Source organism: Pongo pygmaeus, chromosome 4 (assembly GCF_028885625.2).
Source record: "Pongo pygmaeus isolate AG05252 chromosome 4, NHGRI_mPonPyg2-v2.0_pri, whole genome shotgun sequence".
Taxonomy (NCBI): Eukaryota; Metazoa; Chordata; class Mammalia; order Primates; family Hominidae; genus Pongo; species Pongo pygmaeus.
In genome coordinates this window covers 147,517,952-147,544,211 of record NC_072377.2, presented here as the reverse complement: position 1 = coordinate 147,544,211, position 26,260 = coordinate 147,517,952, and the positions used below count along the sequence as shown (strand labels likewise).

The following is a 26,260-nucleotide window of genomic DNA, read 5'->3' as shown; positions in this document are numbered from 1 at the left end:
AGGCCTGGAGAGAAAGCTGGAGGGGATGCTGCACTCAGCTGACTGCCTCGTGGGCCAGTGCATAGAAGGCCAGGCCACTGTGCCCATTAATGCCTTCCACCCTTCTCAGGTTTAAAAGGGGAAATGTTCTATTTATAAGCCACCGACCAGTAGAGGCCTGGCAGCCTCTGGATGGCTCTGATCCCAAAAGGATCCTGGTTACCGGTGGCTGCCTCCTCCTGCCTCTCAACTGTGGGTGTTCTAACAGCAAAAGGCCAAAGGTGACTAGAAGCAAAAGAAAAAAAAATCCTCTTTTCTGCCCTCTGCTGCTTTCATGAGACGGTGGATTTCTGGTAACGGCTGAAGGCTTTAGAAGCCTTTTAAAAATAGCGGCCCAGGCGATCCCATCAAGGCTTTCCCTACAGTTGCCAAGCCTAAATCTCCTTTTCTGTTTTACAGATCAAGGGAAGCTAAGGCACAGAGATGAAGGAAATGTACAGTCAGAGGCACAACAATGGGAAACAGAGCAATGGTAATGATGTCCCTCCCCATCTCCTCTCCTGGTCCTCAATCTTGTCCTCATAAAACAAGGCAAACCTGAATAAAACGCCATCAGGGAGTTTGCTCTGAATGACGGCCTAAAGAAGGGTGAGTGGATGTACAGAAACAACATATAAAGCGTTATGTTGTGTTGCCAAATCCCTGTGGGAGAGTGGTGGGCCACGCTAAGGGTCTGACCCTGGGGAAGCCAGTCAGTGAAATGTGTGACCCTTGTGCACGCAGCACTGTGCACAGGTGTTTGAAGAACCACTGAGGGCTCTAATGAGGTGGTGCACTAAGAAGGAATATGGGATGGCCCCTCAGCCACAAAGAACTAGAGGGGTTAGATGTTGGAGTCTGAAGATGAAATTCCTTCCAGCCCCCATGGGTGGACCACATATGAACAGGACGGCAGAATGGATCAAAGACTTCAAGCATATGAAGTGTCGCAGGAAAAAAATGACCCTGGCGATGAGGCAGGCTAGGGTTTGAGTATGAGCTTCACTACTTCTCAACTGTGCTCCCTTGACCTCTTTAAGCCTGTGAGCTCCTTTGGAAACTCAGTTGCTGTGAACAGCATTTGTGCAAATGGCAGCCCATCATGTGACACTTTCATGCTCCCTGTCAAAACCTCATGCCATCCTATTTAGACTAATTTTAAAAACTTAGCCTTGTGTTAAGCCAAGGTTTAATAAACTACAGTCCCTGGGCCAAATTCACCATTGCCTGTTTTGTAAAACAAAGTTCTACTGGAAAACACTCACACCTGCTCATTTCCATATTGTCTGTGACTGCTTTCACACTACCATAGTGGAGTTGAATACTCCTATAAAAATAAAAATATTTACTATCTGGCCCTTTACTAAAAAAGTGGACCCCTGTGCTAAGCAATAACATTTGTAAAATCAGGGGATTGGCCAGGCACAGTGGCTCATGCCTGTAATCCCAACACTTTGGGAGGCTGAGGCAGGCGGATCACCTGAGGTCAGGAGTTCGAGACCAGCCTGGCCAACATGGTAAAACCCCATCTCTACTAAAAATAAAAAAAATTAGCCAGGTGTGGTGGCAGGCACCTGTAATCCCAGCTACTAGGGAGGTTGAGGCAGGAGAATCACCTGAGCCCAGGAGGCAGAGGTTGCAGTGAGCCGTGATCACACCACTGCACTCCAGCCTGGGTGACGGGGGTCTCAAAAAAATAAATGAAATAAAATAAAATAAAATCAGGGGATTTAAGAGTACTTATGTTCCCCACAATACACATTAAAATAAATATAGAAATCTAAATGGTAATTTAAAATATATCTCTCAAATGACCTAGTGTACCACCAGTGGTGTGCACACCCCACTTTGAGAAATACAGTAACGAGGATTAAATGAATGAACACTCATAAATCACCAAGACTGAGAAACAGTAGCAAGTTGTCTTCCTCCCTTCAAGATCAGTGTTACCAATCCAGCTGGCTTTTCCTTTCCAGTGGGTTTTCCTTTTGTTGTGAGAGTAACTGACCTGGCCAGATGATAAGAGCAATTACCAAGAGTAATTAGGCACTTACCAACTAATGTGTAGATACTAATGTGCTGAACTTTCATTCTCACAATGAATTTATGAAGCAGGGGTATTATTATCCTCATTTTACAGAAGAGGAAATGGAAGCTTAGAGAGGCGCACCACCTGTCCAAGGTTCTACACCCAGGATGCTATTCTACACCAGCCACACAGTACTCCTCCATGCAAACCCTCTCTCTAATCCATGTGGCAGAATCTACCCAAAGAGAATGATCTGAGATATGTACAAAGGCTGATGTACAAGGCCAATAACTGATGAAATTAATAACTTTTGAAGCTATTATGAATAACATAGGCCAATGTTATTCATAATACCAAAAACCTGGAAAGAACATTAGTCTAACAATGGTAAATGATTCAACAAATTAAGATATAGTCTTATGACAGAATATTAAACAACCATGACAGGTGATACTTCTAAACATTTCATGACATCAGAAAATGTCTGTAATTTTTAAAGCAGAATACAACAAGCATATTCAACATAATGCCAGTTAAATTAAAATTCATACTGACATTGACAAAATACAAGACATCATTTAAAAAAGGCAAGAAGGAAATATCTCTCGGAATAATATTACCAATGATTTTTGACTGAATGTTTCAAGATCATTTTGCTGTATTTCTGTAATATTCTACAATGAGTTCATATTTCCTTCTACAATCACTGCTCTTCTCCCCACCTCCCAGTGTGAATGACAAATTGGCAAACTGCAGTGGGTTCTTCAGCATTTTTATTCAAATATAAAGGATTCTTATAAAAGCACTAGATTAGGCCGGGCGCGGTGGCTCACGCCTGTAATCCCAGCACTTTGGGAGGCCAAGATGGGCGGATCACAAGGTCAGGAGATCGAGACCATCGTGGCTAACACGGTGAAACCTCGTCTCTACTAAAAACTACAAAAAAATTAGCTGGGCGTGATGGCGGGCACCTGTAGTCCCAGCTACTCGGGAGGCTGAGGCAGGAGAATGGCGTGAACCCAGCAGAGGGAGCTTGCAGTGAGCGGAGATCGCGCCACTGCACTCCAGCCTGGGTGACAGAGCAAGACTCCATCTCAAAAAAAAAAAAAAAGCACTAGATTAAAAACAAACCACAAGGAAAGAAAGGACTAGGACTTGGATGCAAAGAGGAGGAAGTGTTATATTTTCTTCTTCTGGGGAGGAGAGAAGGGAGGAAATTTCCATTTTTTAAGTGTTTTTAACCAAGATGGAATCCCACTCTGAACTCACTCTCAAATCCATGAGCTCTGGGCATGTAGTCTGCACCCTGGGTACTTCTGTAGATGGTATGAATATGACATACACCCACACGATGTAATTGGGCCATCTGTCTATTGTTCCCCTGTGGTCTGAACCTCCACAGCAGATCACATGAGCTTTAAAGGTAGAGACAGATGTATGTTCTAGTTATGAGTGTTCTTACCTCTCGGTACTCACATATCTCAGTGCCACCTGCCCTTAAGAACGCCCAGAAGGCTGGGCATGGTGGCTCATGCCTATAATCCTAGCACCTTGGGAGGTCAAGATGGAAGGATCGTGTGAGGCCAGGAGTGCAAGAACTTCTAGAGGCATTCACTGAAGGAAGAGCTACAGGAAGCCTGGACTCCTGCAGTTTCATCCAGCACAAGATCCAGGTGGGAGTAACAGGAAAATGTTGAACAAGAGTGAGAAGTGGAGTGAACTACACAATGCCATTCTGAAAAGCCAGATGGCCAGTGTTAAGCCAGGTCCTGACATGCATGAGAAGGCATGCCTGCAGCAACTTCAGCATATTCCTTTCAACATAACCCGATTAACCTATGGAATCTGAGTTAATACCCACATGGAGGAAAGTGGCATTATAAAGTCAGGATCAGGAGACTGAGCCCTCTCTGCCTCAATCTGTCAGACTTCAGCCTTCAAGCAGCTGGAGAAAAAATGGGAGGTCAGCATTCCTGTAAACAAGCTAATCTTTTTAGAGTTAAGTAGGCAGTGACATTTGTTGTTTAAAACGTCAAACTTGGAAAAGACCAACTCACACTATAAGAGCCTGCTCTTCTCTTACTCCCTTGCACTGGACTGGTGTGTTCTCTCTGACAAGTTCTCGGCTTTCTAACCTTCCCTCAGGTGGGACGGCAGGACAACAGCAGCCTGAGCTGAGAACAGGCCTCTCATCCTGCTTCCAACCTGGACTCATTACAAAGAAAAATGAACCAATTCTCATAGTCTTTGGGGAGTAAATCTTATAACTCCCTAAAGATATTCCCTACCTTGTACCCAAAGGTAGGGAACAGCAAAAAGACAAAAAGACATCGGGAGATACAGCAAACGGGGCTGCAGGGGGTGAGATGGGAGAAACGGTTCTTGCCCAGGGAAGTCTTGTTCTTTGTAATAATGAAAGGGGCGAATCAATGACAGGTATCAGATAACTAGGTGACTGACACTGGCAGTGACCACTTCCTCAAAAAAAAAGCTTAAGAAGAAACAATATCATACTTTCTTCTTTATTACCAATACTCCCTTTTTCCCCTTCACTTCTCTACTAGGTAAGAGTTTGACCAATTAGAGAATCTGGTGTCACTGATATAGATTCCTGACATTCTAGAAGCAAATCCAGGAAGGGTCCCCATGGGTAGCAGGGCTGGCAAAATAAAATACTGGTTTTTAAATTTAGTATTTAGGGGTTAACTTGACCAGGAGCACACACGATCTCTAGGCAGAAAAATAAAATCCTAATAAAAAACATTGGTGGTCTGAATAAATGGAAAGACATTCAAAGCCCTTGGAAGACATGACTTAGTATTACAAAGGTGTCAACTTCCTCCAAATAACCTGTATGATTCAATGCAATTCCAAAGAAAAATTTTACTTTGGGAGAAACTTCTTAAACTTATTCTAGAATTTATACAGAAGGGTAAAGACTCATAAATACCCAAGTCAAACCTCAAAAGGGAGAATAAATAGAGAAGACTTAAATAACTAGATATTAAGAGTTGCCTCAAAGTTATCATTAAAAACCGAGAGGTATTGGGACAAAAACAGCTACACAAAAAACCTGAATAAAGGGCTCAGAGACAGAACTAAAATATGCAAACCTAAAATGCAAGAACACCGGCACTACAAATCAATCAAGGGAAGAATGGATAGCTTAGTAGATGTTGATAGGAAAACTAACTCTTCCCAAGGATAAAAATAAGAATGGATCTTCATGGAACATCTCATACAGTGGTGGAAATGAGCTAAATTAGAAACTTAAATGTGAAAGACACACTCATAAAGCCAATAAAAGAAAACATAGGTACACATCTTTGTGATATGGGTCATAAAGGCCTTCTCCAAAACACAACTTGAATATCATAAACCAGAAGGCAAAAAAGAGACGACTTGAATATATAAAAAGGCTTTGAAGGCTTTATAGTCAAAGGATACCATGTATTAACAGACAGATGACAAGATGAGAACATATTTAAACTGGCTAAATCTAACAAGGGATTAGTATCTAGAATCAGTAGGAACTTTTTACATATCAAAAAGAAAAGATGGTAACTGAAATAGAAAAACGGGCAAAGGACATAAATAGGCAATTAACAGAAGAGGAAACCCAGTAAATGAACAGGCCTATGAATAGATGCTCAAATTCATTAATTACCAGAGAAATTCAAATTAAAACAACAATGAACTATCATTTTACACCTACCAGACTGGCAAAAAATTAGAGAGCTGAATACTGGTGAGAGTTGGCAGGAATGGAGAAATTTGCATGTAGCGTTGGTGGGACTGTGGATCAACCACTCTGGAGAACAATACAAGAGAGTGCTTAAACTAAGTATATGCATAGCCTTTGGCCAGCAATGCTTTGGGTGGGTGTATCCCAGAGGAATTCTCACACAGGAAGACATGTACAAAGATGTCCCTTGTGGTGGTGTGAGTGGTGGTGAGGAGCTGGAGGCATGAGGAGATGGAGTACATCTCTACAAAAACAGATACAAAGTGCTGTGTACCACAAATTATGCAGTAATCAGAAGCCACAGCATAGAAGGACACAGAGGAATACGAATGACTCCTGACACAATGATGAGGGCACAAAGTAAGAAATAAAACAAGACCCAGAACCATTTATTAACACACACCATTTATTAAGAACACAGGAAGATAAAAGACACACATTTTAGAAAAAAGAACTAAAAGGGAATGGATGAATAAATAAAATGAAACAAAAGGAAAGAATGAATGAATCAAGAAACCTGTGCTGATAATGTGCCATGAACAGGGGAGTGTGATGAATTCATCTCTCTAAACCTGAGATCCAAACAGAGCATAGAGAAGAGGAGAAGAAAAGGCTCTGCAAAGAAATGTACATATATTTATCAGCTGCCATCCTCTCCCTGGCAACTGGGTCATTTGGAAAATACCAGCAGCTGACAGACATTACTTATGGCCCTGTCTTATACTCCACAGGCACCGTATGCCCTGAGAGAAACTTCGAGATGAAAGCAAACGAATTCAGAAATTCCCTTTTGCTATCTGCTCCTTCAGAACATTCTGGCTCTGTGATAAAATGTTTGCATTGAAATTCCCACCAAAACATTTCCTAGAAAGGAAAATGCCGGACATTTGGAATTTGGACTCTAGACATTTGGAATCTGGTTAAGAAGAGCAGTGCCTCACTCTTAAATTCATATCAGATTGGCTTCATATCTTTAAAAGAGTTTAGATTGTGTCATAAACAGAAGGAGTGTTGCAGAACAATCAAGACCCAGAGCATTAGCGCCACCTGTGGTAGATGAGCCCTATGGGTTTGCATTAAATTGCAAATTACTGCCATCAAGAGATACAGTACAACAACCCCACCAAGGAGGGGAAGCTAAGAACCTGTACCACGTGGGAAAGGGTCCAAACTCAAAAAAGGGCGAGGAAGCACTAAACCAGACCATGACACTGGTTTGCCAGCTTAGAAATCAATCAATACCCTAAAAAAAACAATTCCTATTTAAACGACTCCTGAAAAAGTGGCCAGTTTTTTTTTTTTTTTTTTTTTTTTTGAGACGGAGTCTCAGTCTATTGCCCAGGATGGAGTGCAATGGCACGATCCTGGCTCACTGCAACCTCTGCCTCTCAGGTTCAAGTGATTCTCCTGCCTCAGCTTCCTGAGTACCTGGGATTACAGGCGTGTGCCACCATGCCTGGCTAATTTTTGTATTTTTAGCAGAGACAGGGTTTCACCATGTTGGCCAGGCTGGTCTCGAACTCCTGACCTTGTGATCCGCCTGCCTCGGCCTCCCAAAGTGCTGGGATTACAGGCATGAGCCACCGCGCTGGCAAAAGTGACCAACTTTTTTAACCCATCTTTTTATCTGCTGTGTGCTAGATGAAAGGGTAATGACTGAAGAATCATTAGACACCCAAGGCAAGCAACTCTCTTTGCTCTGTGAATAATGAGGTGCAAAAAGCAAAATGTCACAACTGCTTATATTTTCCAAAATAAAACTGTTTGTCTTATTCTTTTCTCGAGGGAGGTCAAGTAATGCATGCTATTATGTATGTTGTTCTATAGCCTAATGTTTTTAAAATTTCAGTCATTAACAAACTAGCAACACAATTTCTGCAAATATATCCAGCCCTCTCTGGTTCTTTGCAAAGGTTGTGTATTACTCCTTAATTTATTTAGCCAACTCTCTATTTGGTATTTAGATTGTCTCTCATTCTTTGCTATTATCACCAACGCCCCAACAAACTTATTTATTGTACAAACTATCTTTGCACTCTAATGATTCCTTTAGGATAAGCCGTTGGGGAGTTAGAGGGTGGTCACTTTTTTAAGGATTCCAAAGCATATTCTCGAAATGCCTTAAGAAATGTCAGAACCAGTTGGGATGCCCACCACTAGAGCCATGGTTGTCTTTCAAATCTATTGGGATTTATTCCAAGTAGAGATATGTAGGTTCATAAGGTCACAAGTTACAAGTAAACTTCTGGCTGGTGTGGGGGGAGGTCTCCATTCACGTGCCTCTCCTCCCCCACCACTCTTGGGTCCTTTATTATGGAGGCAGTGTGTCCCAGGTGGGGCCAGGTGTGAGTATCTGTTAGTGTAGCCTGCTTGGCATCCATCCCCTCTGGTCCTGATGGCTTCCCTGATTTCCCTCTGGGAAACTACTCTGCTCCCATTTTTTGCAGCAGTCTTGAAACTCTCAATCAAAATGTACAGTTTTTCCCTGGGTGGACCCAAGTTAGACCAACTTGATGCCTAGGAATCTCAATGCTCAGAAAGGTGAGGCAAGGACAACAAACAGTTTAGAACTTTATCGTATTATCCAGAAGACCCTTTCTCACCAGGTTCCTGGGTCTCCAGAACTCGTCTATTCCCAAGCCTAGCTTTTCAGCTCCTCCGACCATACTATGAGCTACCATACAGCCTTACATATTCCTTCATTATTGTTACTACTGTTTTTGCCTCAGTTAGCCAGAGTTGACTTCAGGTGCTCTAAAACAATCTTACCTAATTGGGGGTGGGGTAGGGTGGAATTACTTCTTTGTTTCCTTGCATATTTACTTGAAATTTTTCCCTTGTTCATTTTACTTTTTTTGGAGGTGGAGGGGAACATTTTTTTCTCATCTCGTAAAGGCCTCTCAACCTACTCACAGCAGGCATTCCAAATTACTTAATATTTCATACAAAATTCCTGGGTAAAAAATTATATTTTGAAGATAAAGAAAGGGGGGAAAAATATCTGTCCTATAATGGCTTTCAGAAAAAAACAACTTCATCCTTTGGTCCACATGGAGAGGCACTGTTCTACTGATTTTCCTAACACAACTGGAATTCACAGTAGGGCAACCTTTAAATTTTTTCTCAATTGGATTTTACAAAGCAAGGTGACAGGATTTCCTCTGTACTCTTGCAGCAACCTGGAAGGATTTTGTTTTTTCTCCTATACACCAAGGAGATAATCAGCCCAAACATTCTACCAGTAGCAGGTTCATTTTAATCCCATTGCCTTTACAAGGTTACAGATACCCTTGGAAATCATGATTAACCAGAGTGCTTACAGGCAGCAGCAGGGCAAATGCACTACATTCTACAGAGGCTGCCCAGGGACACTTCCATCAGAGAAGAATATTACCATAGAATTCATCACCATTCTTTCCTCCCCCAAGAGACCACAAAGAAAACAGAGTTACTAAGAAATCACCTAACATAGTTATTGTCTCTCCAGTCCTTTGAGCGAGACCGTGCTGGAGGCAAGAGCAACTTTGGCTTTCCCACAGGATAAGGCTCTCCTGGAGTTGAGTACTGTTGTATTAAGTAATTTTTAAGTGGTGATGAGCTATAAGTCTTAAGACATACGATTAAAGGAGATAATGTACACGAGAATGCTTTGTGAAGTGTGACACGTTATTTCAATGTAAGGTGTCACTACAGCCTTGCCAGCCAGGCTCACTTACCGTCCCTCTGGAGTCACTGGCGGAAAGTTGGGGTGGAGGCATGTCCCACTGCACTCGGGAACTGGGGCCAACCCACCATGCCCACAGCACCGCCTGGTGGTTCACACCTGGAGTAGCAACTTCTCAAAGCCCACTCCCAACCCCAGCTGTAGAAGGTTACCCAAGCATCGTACTTACTCCCTTCACTCTGGCTGTCTTTGTTCGAGTTGTAGACCTGGAAAATAAAAATAAAAATTCACTTGTGTGCATTTTATATCACCCTATAGGTTCACTGTAGAAAACCATTATCTTCCTCATTTTCCCTAGTTTGCACCATGAAGTGGAAGGTAATTTCTGGCTCCCAAATATGAACCCATTCAATAATTATCTACTTCTCAGGATTTACTTTAGCTGTTCTTAAATGTGTGTGCATCAGAATCATCTGTGCAACTTTATTGTGGAAAAAAAAATTCCCTCTTTTTAAGAAAGTAAATGTATATGCGTACATAAATAGAAAAGATAAAAAAATTAAAATTAGTTACAAATCATTAAGCATGAACTGCGCACCAGGCAATGTGCTAAGCATTTCACATGAATGATCTGAAATAATCAACATGACAATTCTGTTGGGCAGGAGCTGTTATTATCACTGTTTCACAGATGGAGAATATGAAGCCTAGAGGGGTTAACTAATGTCTCACAGCTACTTAGTGGCAAAGTCAGGACCTTTACATCAAAAACTGTTGACTGTTAATACTGGGGAGTGGGAACTGTTACTTTTTACTCTACATACTTCTAGAAGTTTGAATGTTATAAGGAGAATATATATTTTCCATAGAAACCCCTTAAATAATGTAAATCATAAAAAGGGAAAGTACCCCAATAAAGAAAAAGAAAATACCCAATATAAAAGACACAATGACATATTGCAAGGGTCAGCAAGTTTTTCCTGCAATGGGTCAGACATTAACATTTTATGCTTTGTAGGCCAAGAGGCAAAATCAATGACATTATGTAGGTACTTCTACAACAAGATAGAAAGTACATTTTCATAAATTTTTTGACAAAATTTAAAATCTAATAATATTTGAGTATGATTTTCTGAAATGCAAGCCTACTAATCAGAAGAATGAGTTTTTTTTTTAAGAGAGGTTGATATTTAGCTTAATTGGTGCTCAAAGTTAGTATTCCTTATAAAGTCAATTATAGATGTTTGTTTGTAAATATGATGCGTGGCTTATGGGCTCTACAAAAGAAGGTGGTGGGCTGGATTCAGTCTGTGGATCACAGTTTGCCCATCTCTGATATGCTGTCATAATTAAACAAGATGAAACCTCTACTTTAGAAAAGAAAAAAATCGGCTGGGCACAGTGGCTCACGCCTGTAATCCCAGCACTTTGGGAGGCCCAGGCGGGCGGATCATGAGGTCAGGAGATCAAGACCATCCTGGCTAACATGGTGAAACTCCGTCTCTACTAAAAAACACAAAAAATTAGCCAGGCATGGTGGCGGGTGCCTGTAGTCCCAGCTACTTGGGAGGCTGAGGCAGGAGAATGGCATGAACCCAGGAGGTCGAGCTTGCAGTGAGCCGAGATCGTGCCACTGCACTCCAGCCTGGGCAACAGAGCAAGACTCCGTCTTAAATAAATAAAATAAATTTTAAAAAAATCATAGAACCCAAGCCCTTCTTTGGTCATTAAGGTTCTGTAGGTATAGAAAGGCATAAGGTGAACCTGATCATAATATATATATATATGTATGTATATATATAAATATATCCCTCCAGTGACTCTAATGGCTACTCTCAGTTGAGAACCACTTATTTAACCCCTAAAGAAACCAAGGCAACTACCTCTGAAAAGAACCATTAAATCCAGAAAGGGATTTTTCACTTAAGAAATATGATGGAGAATGGCTGGTCAAGAGGTCCCACTTGGCCCTTCAGCTGCTTTGTGTCATTGGGTCTCTTAGCCTCTCTGGGCATCTATTGCCTCATCTGTAAACTGAAGGAGTCGCCCAAGAAGGTCTTTGAATTATCAAGCTCTAAATATAACAAATCATCCCATTTCATTATTAATTTTCTAAAGAAAACTAAAGCTACCAGGCCACTTATTAAAGGTCAGAAAGATGAGGATAAAGAGAACAGGTTTCTGTACTTAAAGAGGATTGTCTAATGAATGAAAAGGCATCAATGCATATACCTAAAAGTTCTAGAGATAAGGAGTCAAAAGATTTTGATCCTGGCCTGGGCTTCCCCATTGGTAACTTCATCTTGCTGAACTTTAATTTCTTCATCTATAAAATGTGGGCGATGATAGGTTTTTCTGACTAACTCAGCCAGAGCTGCTGTGAACATCAAATGAGATTGTGCCAAAGAAATATACTGAAACAGCACAACACAATGCAAGCACTTTGGACTCTACTACTGAGAAAAGAAACGTTTAATATTCATGGAATTTGAGGGGAGGGCAAAAGTCACCACCAAGTCTAGGTGGAGGCTGACATAGAGGTTGTGTAATTTCTACTTAAAAGAGGAAACACCGTGGCCCATTCTTCCTCAGCAGCATCATCTATATAAATGAACTTGAGCTGGATCATGGTTTCCAAATTGAGCCCTACAACACCTGCACAAACAAAGGAGTTGGAGAGAAGCTAAGACCAAATGACCCCTCCCTTGGCTTTTATCCATTTTACTCATGTGGCTATTGAACAAGGGCATAGCGGCTTTGAAAAGTTTGAAGACCTCCTAAATAGTAATTTCCCATGTTGCTTGCGATTCATTTATTTATCCATGCATTTTAACAAATATTTACTGTGTGCTTATAATGGTCAGGCAATGTTCCAGGTGCTGGGGATACAGATGAACTAGACATCTGTAATCTCTGCTCTAAAAAACTTTCCAATTAGTGAAGAAAACAGAAATAAGCAGATGCACATTTATGATTACTTCAAATATTGATAAATACATCGGTGAAAGTAAAAAAAAAAAAAGCGGGGGTGTATTGTGGACTTTAGGTGAGGAAATGCTTCTCGGAAGAGGTGACGTTTGCGGCAGGCCTGAATGATGAGGGGCACCTCCTTGGGAAGATGTGGGGGCTAATGCCAACAGAAAGTACAGGTCCTTGGAAGGTGAAAAGTCATTGCATTTGAAGGAAGAAGGCCAGTGTGGTTAGCAATCAGTGCAATGCAGACAGGGGTAGGAGACGAGGATAGGGCAGAGGGGCAGCAATCCGATCCTGTAGAGCCTTGTGACCTGTGAGTGAAATGGGTCACAGTGTAATAGCTAGGACCAGCAATCCATGGTGACCAGCATTCACTAACCTTGGAAAGTTGGGCAAGGGAAGTGCAGAAGAGAAGACCGCACTTTGGCAAGTATTTTTTTTCAGCCATCCTTGATCCCTGCATTTCTCCTAGTAAATTCAAACATTCTATCCAAGGGAAACTTGCTTCTATTTATAGCTGGCAAAATCCAGAAGGAATAGTAAAATGCAGGACTTCCAGCCCTCCTTCATTAGGAGATGAATTTGTGCCAAATTACTTTCTTTCAAGGTTTCCTGGGTCTCAGGAGACCCCTTCCTGGAACACCCAAGCATTCCCTGAATTGGAGAAGGGTAATCAATGAGCCAAAGGCACCAGAAACATGTACTCACCTGCTCCTCTGAGGCCAGGCTGTTAATCTCTGTCTGGTTTGGGTTAATGAGCCAAAGAGAATGAGTTTTGAAATGAAGCTAACAAATCCTGCTTACCAGGACTTTGTGACTACAGGGCCCAACAAAGAAGGCCCAGGGTGGGGAAGCAACCAGATGGTGGCTCAGTCACAGCACTAAGCAGGAATGGTTTTGTTTACCTAGCACTTACCAAGTGCCACACATGGCAACATCTAATCCTTGCAACCACCATATGGATGAGGTCTAGTATTACTCACATTTTAAAGATATGGAACCTGAGACCCAGAGTGGTTACACAGTTTGTCTAGGGACACAGAGCTGGTCAGTGGTGTACTACTCTATCTTGCCTTTAAAAGGATGTTCCAATACCCTTTTACCTTTCTAGGCAGTGGCAAATGTATATCACTACCAAGTCACTCCAGTGGTTGGTATTATGGTTCATAAATACCTTCTATACTGACAGAAGCAAAGAGCATGCAATTCACCCTTTGGAAATGGTGAGTCTGCTCTGGGCTATCCTTCTTCTCCAGATCTCACAGTTGCCCACTAGCATCAGACTGAGGTTCAGAGGCAATAGCAATGTCCTGAAAGGTCACTTTGACCATAGCTTTGTCTTATGATTAGCAATCTCAAATTTATATGCTTTCAGGTAAGCCTCTCAAGAGCATCTACCTTAATACAATAGAACCCAACTCTTCAGGAGCAACCCAAGTGGACAAGGGGCACTAAATGCCTGATTTGTGGCTCCTCAGAAGACTGAAACAGCTGATGCATCGACAACCCAACTGAAGCTAAGCTCCACCTGTTCTGCTTAGCTAGAGTACTCTAAAACCTGGGAACATTATCTCCTTTGGGTTTCTATACTTTGATGTAGGTATAGTCTAGTTTCTACTGACCATTGTATATGAAGATTTGTTAAAGATCCATGCCAACAAGTATCTATTTTCAAGTATATGCTTCTGAAGAAGAGAAATTACATGTGTTTACTTTATCTTATCACGGTCCATCTAAGAGTCATTAAAGAATAATTATGACAGATAGAAGTTAATAATGATGATGATGACAAAACCCCTGCCATGTGCCAGACACCATGCCAAGCATTCTGTGTGCATTGTCTTATTTGGTTCTCATACCAGCCTAATTATTCCTGTCACAGAGATGAGAAAACTGAGGCATTAGAGAAGTTAGGTCACATGGCCAACGTCAGACAGTTGGAAATGGGCAGAGTCCAGACAGGAACTCCCACGGTCTGTCTCCAGAGCCCAAGCACTTAACCACTAACCACATGATCAATAAGTCATTGTGATGATGATGATGACAATGACGACGATGATGATGATGACGATGATAAAGGTGAGATGTTGTGGGCAGCTGGGCAGGTGAATCACCAGAAGGAAGAACTTGCCCTGAGTCAGAAAGAAAATGAAACTGGGAACAGCCTTCTGATTCTAGCCTGGAGTATTTACCACCAACCCATGCAACCAGCTGGCATCTAGTGTAGAAGTAACACTTCATATTCTCTCTGAAACACAGGGTTCGATCCTGATGATAAACACCAGGGGCAGAGAGTAGCTTTTTGATACAAATCACAGGGCACAGCAATTCTGAGTCCTTATCCAGAAGCTACAATGAAAGTACAATTTAATAAATCAAAGGAGGGTGAGGAAAGCCTTCATATGCTTCCTCTGCACCAAGATGTGATTTTGCAATAAATTCTGTTCACTGCTGAGCCAATTCAGTTTACATGTCCCTACAGAATTAACAGAGAATACACAGAGTCATCTGGATTCCCAGAATTTTTCTATGAGTACCTTTATTACCATTATCCAAGCCGTACGGAGAAAGCAGAGAGGCTTGTTTTTCAAACGTAGATATTAAAGACATAAGTAAAGCAAAAATTTGACAAAACAATCTAACTTTTCCCTTTCACACACAACTGCATTAGAGCTTAGGCATACCACACTTTGGATCAAAATCTGGACAAAATAAAGATGCTGGGGAAATAGGTTCATAAGGAAATTTGTTTAAAACTCATGCTCCTCTCTAAACTGCACCATCTTTACCTAAATGCACATCCAAACTCTATGATCCCCTGAGGTTTTCTCCAAGTCTCCTCCAACCTGGTTGTTCCCCTGATGTACCAATGTGGAGACACACTGAATAAGGCAATGTGTCAACATCTTAAAACAACGGGCTGCTTCTACACCATCGAATATCATCTCATCTCCTCTGCGTGACAAAATGGGTCCACCATCACTAGAGTCAAAAGAGCTTGCTCTTTTGAATTGTTTCTGTCAGTGGCAACAGATTTGTAGTAATCTACTGCTTAGGTTCAAAGTCCAACTTTACTGTTTATTGGCTAACATGCACATCAGTTATCACCCCCAGACCTCAGTCTTGCCATCTGAAAAAGGGGGATACTAATACTCTCCACTTCTTAGGATTGTTGTAATAATTAAATGGAATCGTAGATATACAATATTCAATACAGCACTGAATGTAAATTCTATGGCCTATTGAACATTCTATAAGGATTAACTTTCATCTTCATCACTGTCATTTTCCTCCTTCCTTCTCTTCCCACTTTGTGTTTAAAAAAACAAAACAAAAAGCATCTTCTGGTGATGGAAACGTATCCCCTGTGGGATAAACGACTAAGGATGGGAAACGTCATTTGAGGGACCCCGTGGCATTGGTCTTGTTGGCAATGTAATATAACCAACTGAAACTAATTAAGAGATGAAGGGAAAGGAAAGGAGACAATCTAAGGTCAACTTTTAAATCAATAGTTCTTAATCTTTTTTAAAACAGCAATCAAACATAAAAATAGCCACCTGCCACCAACCGCTTTTTCACTATCAATTATGTGCCAAGCACCATACTAAGCGTTTAAACAAATGATTTTATTTCATCCTCAAGCCTATGGGGTACTACACCTGCCTCTATTTCATAGCATCATGTGGGTTAATTAACTTTCCAAAGGTTACATACTAGCAAATTACAGAGCCAGGATTTGATTTAGGCAGAGCACAGTAGAGTCTGTACTCAACCACAACTTCATACAACCTCTCCACCCAGTCCTGCTTTCCAGAGGAAAAATAGCCTGCCAATTAACAAAGAACTCAAAAGAGGCTAAGCAGTAATTAAAATGGCAACAATGCAACCATTATGTAATAACAAAATTTCCACCCAATTTAAGCATAACAGGAATTCTACAAACTTCCAATTAATACAAGTGTGGCAGTAATTAAAAACCACGACCAGCTTGAGACATTTTAGGATGCCCAAAAAACAACCCTCCTAAAACCTATCAGCACATACAGAGAGAACTGGCCAGGGTTGCCAAAGACTCTGTGGCAGATTTCTCAGTTGAGCACATTAGAATGCTCGGCAAACACCAATACAGGCTAAATTCAGGAACTTTTTTTTTTTTTTTTTTTTGGAGACAGAGTCTTGCTGTCAACCAGGCTGGAGTGCAGTGGTGCGATCTCGGCTCACTGAAACTTCCGCCTCCCGGGTTCAAGCGATTCTCCTGTCTCCTGAGCAGCTGGGACTACAGGCCACGCCTGGCTAATTTTTTGTATTTTTAGTAGAGATGGGGTTTCACCGAACTCCTGAGCTCAGGCAATCCACCCGCCTCGGCCTCACAAAGTGCTAGGATTACAGGCACGAGCCACTGTGCCCAGCCTTAGGAACTTTTAATAACACCCCTGAGAAGTTACTAGTAAGACACCCTTAGTCTGTGGAATGCCACCCATGAATGGACATGATTTTTCTAGATCAGGACTTCTCTTTTCACCCATGGGCCACAGGCCACACTTGGAAAAGCTTTTGGGAAGGAATTGTTTGAATCTGAAGCATGAATAGCCTGGAGTAAATAAGGATGTGTCTCAACTCAAGGGGTCAGAGCCAGGGAGCCAGCTACTGGTTCTTCCTCCTCCTCCAATTAGAAATGTGACTCTCATCACCATGGTCTGAGTGGTGAAATGTCCTCAGTGGAGCAAAAATAAGATGGTTGTTGCTACTTTTCTGTTTCTCAGCTGACAATACTCTGCCAGGCTTTCCCTTTCCACTGCTACCACTGTTGCACTTGCTGTCTTAGGGAGGCTCCCTCAAATGTGAAACCAATAAAAATATAGTTGATGGCACTTCCCAATGACCGATTCCTGAACCAATGTCAAGACCTTGCTCTTACCCTGTAGAATTATACATAAAGGGGGTTCAGTAATTGGCACACAGCCAGCCACTCAGAAAGTACTGATTGGATGAATAGAGAGAATAAGAGAGAAACTGCAATTAAAAAAAAAAAAAAAAAAAAAAAAACAGAAAAAACACTAAAGGTGGAGTTGGTGAGGACAATGCATTGGCCAGACAGAAAAGGCAAGCTAGATGTGTGCTCAGGTGTCCAGGTGACTGCTTTGTTCTCCCCAACACCTGGCAAATTCTCTATGAATCTTTCTTACAAGGGTGTGAAAACAGACAATTCAGGCCTTCCTAGGAGAAAATAGGATACAGATTTATCTTATTTGGCTTAACTCAAGGCTATCAAAATCCCTCACATAGCCATTTATTTTCTATGTTCCACCCCTGTGTGTTAGCTCTACATCCACCAGGTGACAACGAATGCTGCTAATAGTTTTGGAGCCTATGGTACCACTGGGGAGTTCTGAAATAAGGGCTAAGAAAGGGGTTCTGTACCTGTTGGTGCCGAGTCCCTTCCCCTACACAATCAGAGGCATCTCAAGGCTAGGCAGTCTCTTAGAAAATGGCCCAATAAAAAGTGACCAAATGGCTGTGCTCCTACAGCCATCCAAAAGACAGAGTCTTTTAACAGCCCCGGAAGCCTTCTTGCTGGTGAATAAAAATTGCTGCTTGCTGTTCAAAACATGATTACAACAATGATGATGAATAGAAAAGTAAACTTTCTTTTCCATTAGTTTAAGCATTGCCTGCTGCTTTGTACCTTGTGGATATAAGCAACTTATCTCTTTGTATTATTGCTCAGTAACATTGGGGGAAAAAAGTGCTCTGGACACCTGTGATTACTACTGTTCAACATCCATGCCCCTCTTTTTCCAGGGATACCACCCTTATTTTCCTTGGGGAGCCACCTCCCTGCCAAGGCAAGTCCATATGGTTTGGGTGGGACTGATCCCAACTCCATCTTCAGGTTTGTTGCATCTGATCCAGACTATGCATCCTACTGCACATGTGATTGGCCCAAGCCAAACTCAGCCAATGACACTCACTCATTTTTTACTACAACTATTGGAAATGAGGCCTTGTGTTGCTAGGAAAACAGGATGCATACCTGAAGCTTTTGAGGCCAACTTCGGCTACCACACAGGCAAAGCCTTGAGCAGAAAAGGTCAAACAAAGACATGCAGAGCCATGAATGAAGGGACATGGGATTCTGATGGTATCATTTGAGCCCTTTTATCTTAACATATCAGAAGCTCATCTCTGCTCTTTCCATAGTATATCAATAACATCCTTTTTATTTTTTAGTTGTGTTTCTGTTGCTCGCAGACAAGGGTTGTGGTAATTTTTTTTTTAAGTGCATGAGAGAAAAGCCTACTTGTGCTTTATAAGGAACTCTAGAGTGAAGGAGAAAAATGCGCAACAAAGTTGAAAGAGAAACCGTGCTGTCATCCTTGAATTTCCCATTCCTTCTACCTCACATATCCAATCAGTTCCAAGTTGTATCACTTCTATTACTTTCATATATCTTGAACCTATTCCTCATCCCCACGTCTTTTTCTATTGCCCAAGGTCAGATTGTCTTTGCCTTCTCACCTAGACCTTGACATTGGCTATATCCTAGTTCTTGTTGGCTCCACTCTCTGGCTCTGCTCACTTGCTCTGCAAGATGTGTTTCCCTAAACCACAGTGTTGGTTAGAGAAGAGAAGGCTTCAAAACATCACAATATCAGTCTTCAGATTCTCAAAGGGCAGTGATGTGATGAAGGGGAAATCTTATTGTGCTGTACAGAGATGAAGGTCAGGGTGGAGTCCCCAGGAAGGCAGATTTCAGCTGAATATAAATAACTGACAGGAGCTCTTCATGGTCCACTAAAGCAGGAGGCTGACCCAGCATGCTCTTACACAGAGACCTAAGCCCCCTTCTGTCTAGAAGGCATCCTGGGCATTCCTGGGCTGATTAATTTTGCTGCATTTGGGGTTTAATCATTGTTAGTCTAATCCTTTCACTGGTATAGGCCCTGGACAGATTCCAAAACAGGGAGAAATGGATTTGGATGAAGTTGAGTCAAGTGGTGGATGGAGCATGCTGTGGGCTTTGGAAACTTGGCATTAAGGTCTGTGTTAAAGCAAACTAAATATGGCCTGAGAAGGACTCCATACTCCTATATTTGAGTCCTTGTGGACTAACTGTAACCTAACTTAATAGGTAGACAAGGTTGAAAACCTAACTTAGGAATATTTACCTATAACAACAGCTGAGTCTTGGCCAATCCCAGCAGCCATACCTCAACCACTTATACACTGGTGAGTGTTCAAACTATGTTCAAATAAGGCAAACACCAAGCTATAACCAATCCAGTTGTTTCTGTACCTTACTTCTGATTTATGTACGTCACTTTCCTTTTTTTTTTTTTGTCTATAAATTTGTTCTCACCACAAGGCATCCCTGGAGTCTCTCTGAATCTGTGGTGATTCTGGGGGCTGCCCAATTCGCAAATTGTTCATAGCTCAATTAAACTCCTTTAAATTTAATTTGGATGAAGTTTTTATTTTGTCACCTGGTTCTACCACTTTTGAACTATGTGCCCTTAGATAATCATTTAACATTTCTGAGTCTGCTTTCTCATTGCAAAGTAGAGCTAAGTAATAATACTTATGAGAGTATTAACAGAATTTAAAATAGTTATTACAGTGACCGGAGGTGCTCAAAAACGTTATTTCCCTTTTCCTTACTCCACAAATATTTCCTAACTTACTTGATGGCTGCAGACAACCTTAATCTCTCGTTTCTTTGATCTATTACTGCTCCTACAGTCTATATTCTACAGAATTTAATACTTTCAAATATAATTTTTCATTCTCATCATTTCCAATCTCCAATCAAGGTCAATTTTACATTTCTATGGGGCAGGGTTTAGGGGAAGTGATCTATGTGGCATCTAAGTGTTTGCATATATTCAGTGTCCAAGAAATTATTCCTCATTAAAAAGGACAAGGGGCTTAAGGATGCGCATTCCTTCGTCTGGGTCTTTCTCTGCAGGTCAGAGGCAGGTCATAATGACCTTGATGAGCAAATTATCCTTATAGCAATGCTTTCACATTTTGAGTGTCACTGGCACTTACTGCACTTCTCTGCGAGAAATTTCAAATTAAGCTGATATAGTTTCAAGAGAAAAGGTGAAACAGCTCCTCCTGGAGCATGTAGGTGGTAGGTCACACCCCAATAACCAGTGAAGGAGTAGGCCATTTATTTTAACTTGTTTTTGGTTCTGGTGAATTAGGCACAGGCTAACCGTTCTGGGGTTATTAACACTGATTGTTGTGGGTGCTTCTCCTCGGCTACCCCGTGACTTTGATTTGTGTGTTATATAAACACTGTTGCCATAGTTATAATTCAGGAAGCTTTGTTGTTTGACCTTAAGAAAAATTCAACCTCAAATCAGGATAACACTGACTCTCTAGACCACAATAGACCATCAGAGGGTAGGATCTGCCAAATTTCTTCAAGCTTCTAGAAGGAACTACTGTATTTTGGGTAACAAGCAAGCAACAAGAGGAGGAAACGCTGCAATGTTATGCAATTTCCTTGCATTTCGTATTCAGCAATCCTGAAAACCTTTATAAGCAACTTCCCTAGCTTTCAACCGAAGATTGGAGTCACAGCCAACATAAACAAAAACTGGATGCAAAAGAGGAAGAAAGAAATCTAAGTAATATACAAGTCAGAAAAGTGTTTCAGGAAATGTTTAAAGGCAGCAGAAAGGGCACAAGCTCATTGGCTATCAAGTGCATGACAATTAAGTAGATGGCACACAAGCTGACGTGTACGTAGGATGTGGCCAGGTCACAGTGTGAGGAGTCTTATGGCTCTAGCACTTCTTGGCTTCAGGCTGATGCAACATTAAAAAGTGGATGTGAACCCACTCATCTGTCAGCATGCCATTTCACAGTGAGAGGAGAGACCACCTCCCATCCCCCCAAAAGAAACTGAAATATTAAACAGAGAATGTCTTTCTGTGCTCCCCTCCCCAACCCCCAACCCAGTGTTTTTGGAAATAGTTACACAGCTCTGTTAGCAGAAGAGAGAACCTTGCTCTTTGATGCTTTAGAAAACTGCAAATGAGAAATTCCTCAGGATGGTATGCAGGACACCAAAGTAGGAGCTCATAAGGCTCTTCTGCTGCCCAAGTGGGGCCCAGCCCAGGAGAAACCACGGCCAGAGAGTGAGTCACAGCACCATGCTGCTCCTTTCAACTTCCAGTCCCTCCTTCCAGGAGGTTCCAGGCAGTGGCATGCATAGCTGTCTTCATTGCAACTTGAGGCTGATGCAGTCAGACAAACTCAAAGCACGTTCATGATCGCCTTCATCCCCACAATGCCCCTTGGAGAGGCAGAAGGTGAATGTTATGTTATCCAACACAGACACAGGGAAAGGTGGCTTCTTCCCTTGCCGCAGACAGCTGTCAGTTCAGAGGACTGCATTTCCAGATCTATGACTCGAAGCTGAGTTTCCTACCCCAAATCCAAAAATAATCTTGATGCCAACTCGTATGCATGCAACAAGAGATTCTGAGAATATTCACTCTTTTATTCTGTTGCTTTGAGCTGGCAGGAAAGGGTATCCTCAGCACTGTGATCACATGGAGAATCTCAGTATTCTCCTACAACTCCCAAGGAGCAGAATGAGGTTTCTAAAATGGAACTGTAGATTCTAGAATTCTGTACTCTGTGTGGGTCCCCCACCTCCATCACAGGCAGAATCCACTCCACTTCCGACTCCAGGAATAGTGTGACTTAGGCCAGCCAGAACAGCACATTTACTCCCAATCCACATACCCTTATAAAAATTCTCAAACATACAGAAAAGATGAAAGAGACAGTAAACATGCATATACCCATCACCTCCATTCTACAGTTGTTCACATTTTGCTATATTTGCCTTATCTCATATCTAGCCATCTTTCTATCATCCATCAGTCCATCTTGCTTTTTAATAAATTTTAGAAGGAATTGCAGATATCAGCACTTTTAAACATTTCAGAACACATATCATCTAAAGTTCAATATTTGTTCATTTTAAATGTAAAATGTACATACAATGAAATACACAATTCTTAAGTGTGCCAATCATGAATTGTGACAATTTCATATACCCATGTAAGCTAAACCTCTATCAAGATAGAAACATCTTTATCACCTCAGATAGTTCCCTCAGACCTCCTTCCATCTTACTCCCACCCCTCACACACCCCATGCACTGGCAACCACTGTCCTGTTTTGTTTTGTACCCCAATTAGTTTTGCTTATTCTAGATCACTATACAAACAGACTTACATCATATATATTCTTTTATAGCTACTCTGTTTCACTCAGCATAAATTTTTTTTCTTTTTACTTTTAGTTCTGGGATACATGTGCAGAACATGCAGGTTTGTTACATAGGTATACATGTGCCATGTTAGTTTGCTGCACCTATCCACCCGTCATCTAGGTTTTAAGCCCTGCATGCATTAGGTATTTGTCCTAATGCTCTCCCTCCTCTTGCCTCCCATCCCCCGACAGGCCCCGGTGTGTGATGTTCCCCTCCCTGTGTCCATGTGTTCTCATTGTTCAACTCCCACTTACGAGTGAGAACATGTAGTATTTGGTTTTCTGTTCCTGTGTTAGTCTGCTGAGAATGATGGCTTCCAGCTTTATCCATGTACCTGCAAAGGACATGACCTCATTCTTTTTTATGGCTGCATAGTATTCCATGGTGTATATGTGCCCCATTTTCTTTATCCAGCCTATCATTGATGGGCATTTGAATTGGTTCCAAGTCTTTGCTATTGTAAATAGTGCTGCAATAAACATACGTGTACATGTGTCTTTATAGAATGATTTATATGATTTATAATCCTTTTGGTATATACCCAGTAACAGGATTGCACTCAGCATAAAATTTTTAATATTCATCCATGTTGTGGTGTGAACCAATACCTTTAGTCCTTTTTACTTCTGAGTTGAAATTTAATGTTTGAATATACCATAGTTTTATCGATTCCTCTGTTGATGGACACCTAGGTGGTTCCCTGTCTGTGGCTATCATAAAGCTGGTCCAAAGGTTTTTGTACAAATCTTTTTGAAGACATGTGTTGTCACTTCTCTTAGGTAAATACCTAGGAGTGGAACTGCTGGATTCTACAGTAGAGTTTTTTATTTGTTATTAAACAAAAAACTTCCAAGCCTTTGTCCACAGTAGTTGTGCCATTTTACTTACACCCCCACCAATAATGTATCAGAGTTTGGGTTGCTTCACATCCTCACCAGCACTTGCCAATCTTTTCATTGTGTTGTCAATCTTTTACTTTTAGCTGTTCTGATGGGTATGCATAGTAGTATCTTATTATAGTCTCAAACTGCATTTTTCTGATGATTCATGATGTATACTTTTTCATGTATGTATTGGGCCATCTTTTGTGAGGCGTCTCTTCAAGTCTTTTTTCTGTCTTTTAGTTAGGTTCTTCTTTTTATTACTGAATTTTATGGGTTCTCTATACATTCTGGATATGTCCTTTGTCAGATATATGGTTTGCAAATATGTCCTCTTATTCTACAGCTTGCCAGTTGATTTCTTAATGGTGTCTTTTGATAAGCACTAGTTTTTCATTAAAATGCAGTCAATTTTTTTCATTTTTTTGTAGGGCTATCACTTTCTATGTCCTATTAAATAACTTTTGCCAATCCCAGATTGCATAGATTTTGTCCTATGTTTTCTTCTGGAGGCTTTATAGTTTTAGATTTTATGTTTATAACTTACCTTGATATTTTTTAACCTCTACAGCGGCCAGAAAGAAAAATTCACCTTGAATTAATCCCCCTAGTTAGCCGAGTTTATAAACATTATTTAGAGGTGCTTCTGAGACATAACCTAGATTTGAAACTCACTGGTTTTAAATACAAATTTAGGAACAAGTAGCCTTAACCTGCCTCACTCTCCTTCTCTTTATCCTTCCCCCCAAAAAGTTCTCATATTACAGAATTGATTCATATATCCTTTGGGAACCCTCACTATATTAATAAAACTGAGATCTGCCTCCTACCCCCTCAGCTAAAAGGACAAGCAGGTAAGTGTGCTGAGCATTGTAAAGATCTATATGCTCAAGGCTAATTTTCAGGGGACTCACCTGACTACATGGCCATCTATAAGCTATGATTTGAATGGGCAGGGAGCCCTGGGAGCTAACAAGTATAGTGGCCCCAATCAGTCACTGCCTTATTGTGGGACCCTGATCAAACCTCTTCCTCTCTCTGTATCTTAATTTCCTAAGGCATCAAAAGGGGGGCCTGAAACAAACCAGCTTTGAAATTCCATACTCTTAGTACCTATAATTTTTAATATTTCACCATCATGAATGAACTCCTTTAGGTCCTGAAGGGCTCTCTAGGCACTTTAATAATTTCATATATACATTAGGATGGTAACATCTCAAATCTTACCAGCAAACAGCAAAACTGGGATCTGCTGACAGTTGACTAGGAATAAGGTCCTGCAAATGTTGGAGGGAGTAGGAACTGGAAAGGAAAGGGACAGCAGGTTGGAAAGCTGCTGATCAGACTAGCTCACCACCTCGTGTTGCACAGGCCATACTCTCCCTTCTTGTTTCAGTTATCATACTGTAAACAAATGTTCTTTTCCTTTTTCTTTTTTTTTTGTTCTTTTTTTAGGGGGTGGGGAGACAGGGTCTTGCTCTGTCACCCAGGCTGGAGGGCAGTGGCTCAATCACAGCTCACTGAACAATGCTTACTGAACAATGTGGTTTAAAGTTGACCTGGATGAAACAGGTTGTTAGTATATTCACATCAAAAGCTCAAAGTGCCTAGCCAAGCCTCTCTTGCTTCTTCTCTAGAGAGAACCCAAGCACACCGGACCTGAGCAACCAACATACATTTACAAGCACAGCCAGCAGCCAAGGCAACCAAGTGGACTAAGCCCAATAGGGTCCCCTCCCCAGAGTGGAGGATGGGAGAGATTAGGGCATGTCTGTCTTGAGAGCATGGCAGATGAACACACAAATCCAAAGGCTGCTTCTGGGTCCTTTCCTATTGTGCTTGATATAGCTGACCACCTGTGTCCTTTAAATGTCCACCACTCCTTGGCTCTACTACTCAGCCCTGCTCCACAGCTCTCCACAGGTTCCTCTGCCCTGTACTAATCTTAACATAAAAGGAATATATAAACATACACATACAATCATAAATATAAATATAAAATCTATATAAGTGCATATATACACACATACATATAGAGTCAATTTTTGTTATTTGCAGGAGTTACATTTTATAACACAGCAACAAACACTGAGTTAGCAAACACTAAGCCATTGCTTCTAGGAGAGACACAGGTTCCTGCAAGCCTCTGGTTCCAACATTTTCATCAACCAATCAATATATAACCCTATTTTATGTGTGTTTCTGTCCAAAGACATCACCTTATTCAATTTCTGTTGCTGAATTGTTTTCACTGAGCTCATATCCATCTGCATTATAATTTATGCTTGAACAAAGTTCATCTCACAAGTATTTTCATATTATGTCACAAGGCACATCACAAACTTCTTTCACTTAGACAGGATATCAGCATTACATTTGGGGACCACTTTAGCAAAATCACCAAAAGAAACCACAAAAAAAAAAAAAGTAGCACTAAATGGAGTGTGAAAAGGGCATTTATTGGGCTAGGTGCAGTATCTCACACCTCTAATCCCAGCACTTCAGGAGGCAAGGCAGGAGGACTGCTTGGGATCAGGAGTTTGAGACTAGCCTGGGCAACATGGTGAGACCTTGTCTCTACTAAAAAAAAAAAAAAGAAAAAAAAATCAGCCAGGCATGGTGGCATGCACCTGTAGTCCCAGCTACTTGG

The 26,260-nt window shown here is 41.3% G+C and overlaps 1 protein-coding gene across 10 annotated transcripts in view; it reads right to left on the bottom strand.

The window, feature by feature from the left end:
- Window positions 1–26,260, bottom strand: part of ARHGAP26 (Rho GTPase activating protein 26) — a 454,090-nt gene that overhangs the window by 200,392 nt on the left and 227,438 nt on the right. For all 10 annotated transcript variants that reach the window (XM_054487310.2, XM_063665239.1, XM_054487312.2 and 7 more), the window contains exon 12: window positions 9,686–9,722. In XM_054487310.2, the coding sequence (XP_054343285.1) occupies window positions 9,686–9,722 (37 nt within the window). The remainder of the gene's footprint in view (window positions 1–9,685; window positions 9,723–26,260) is intronic.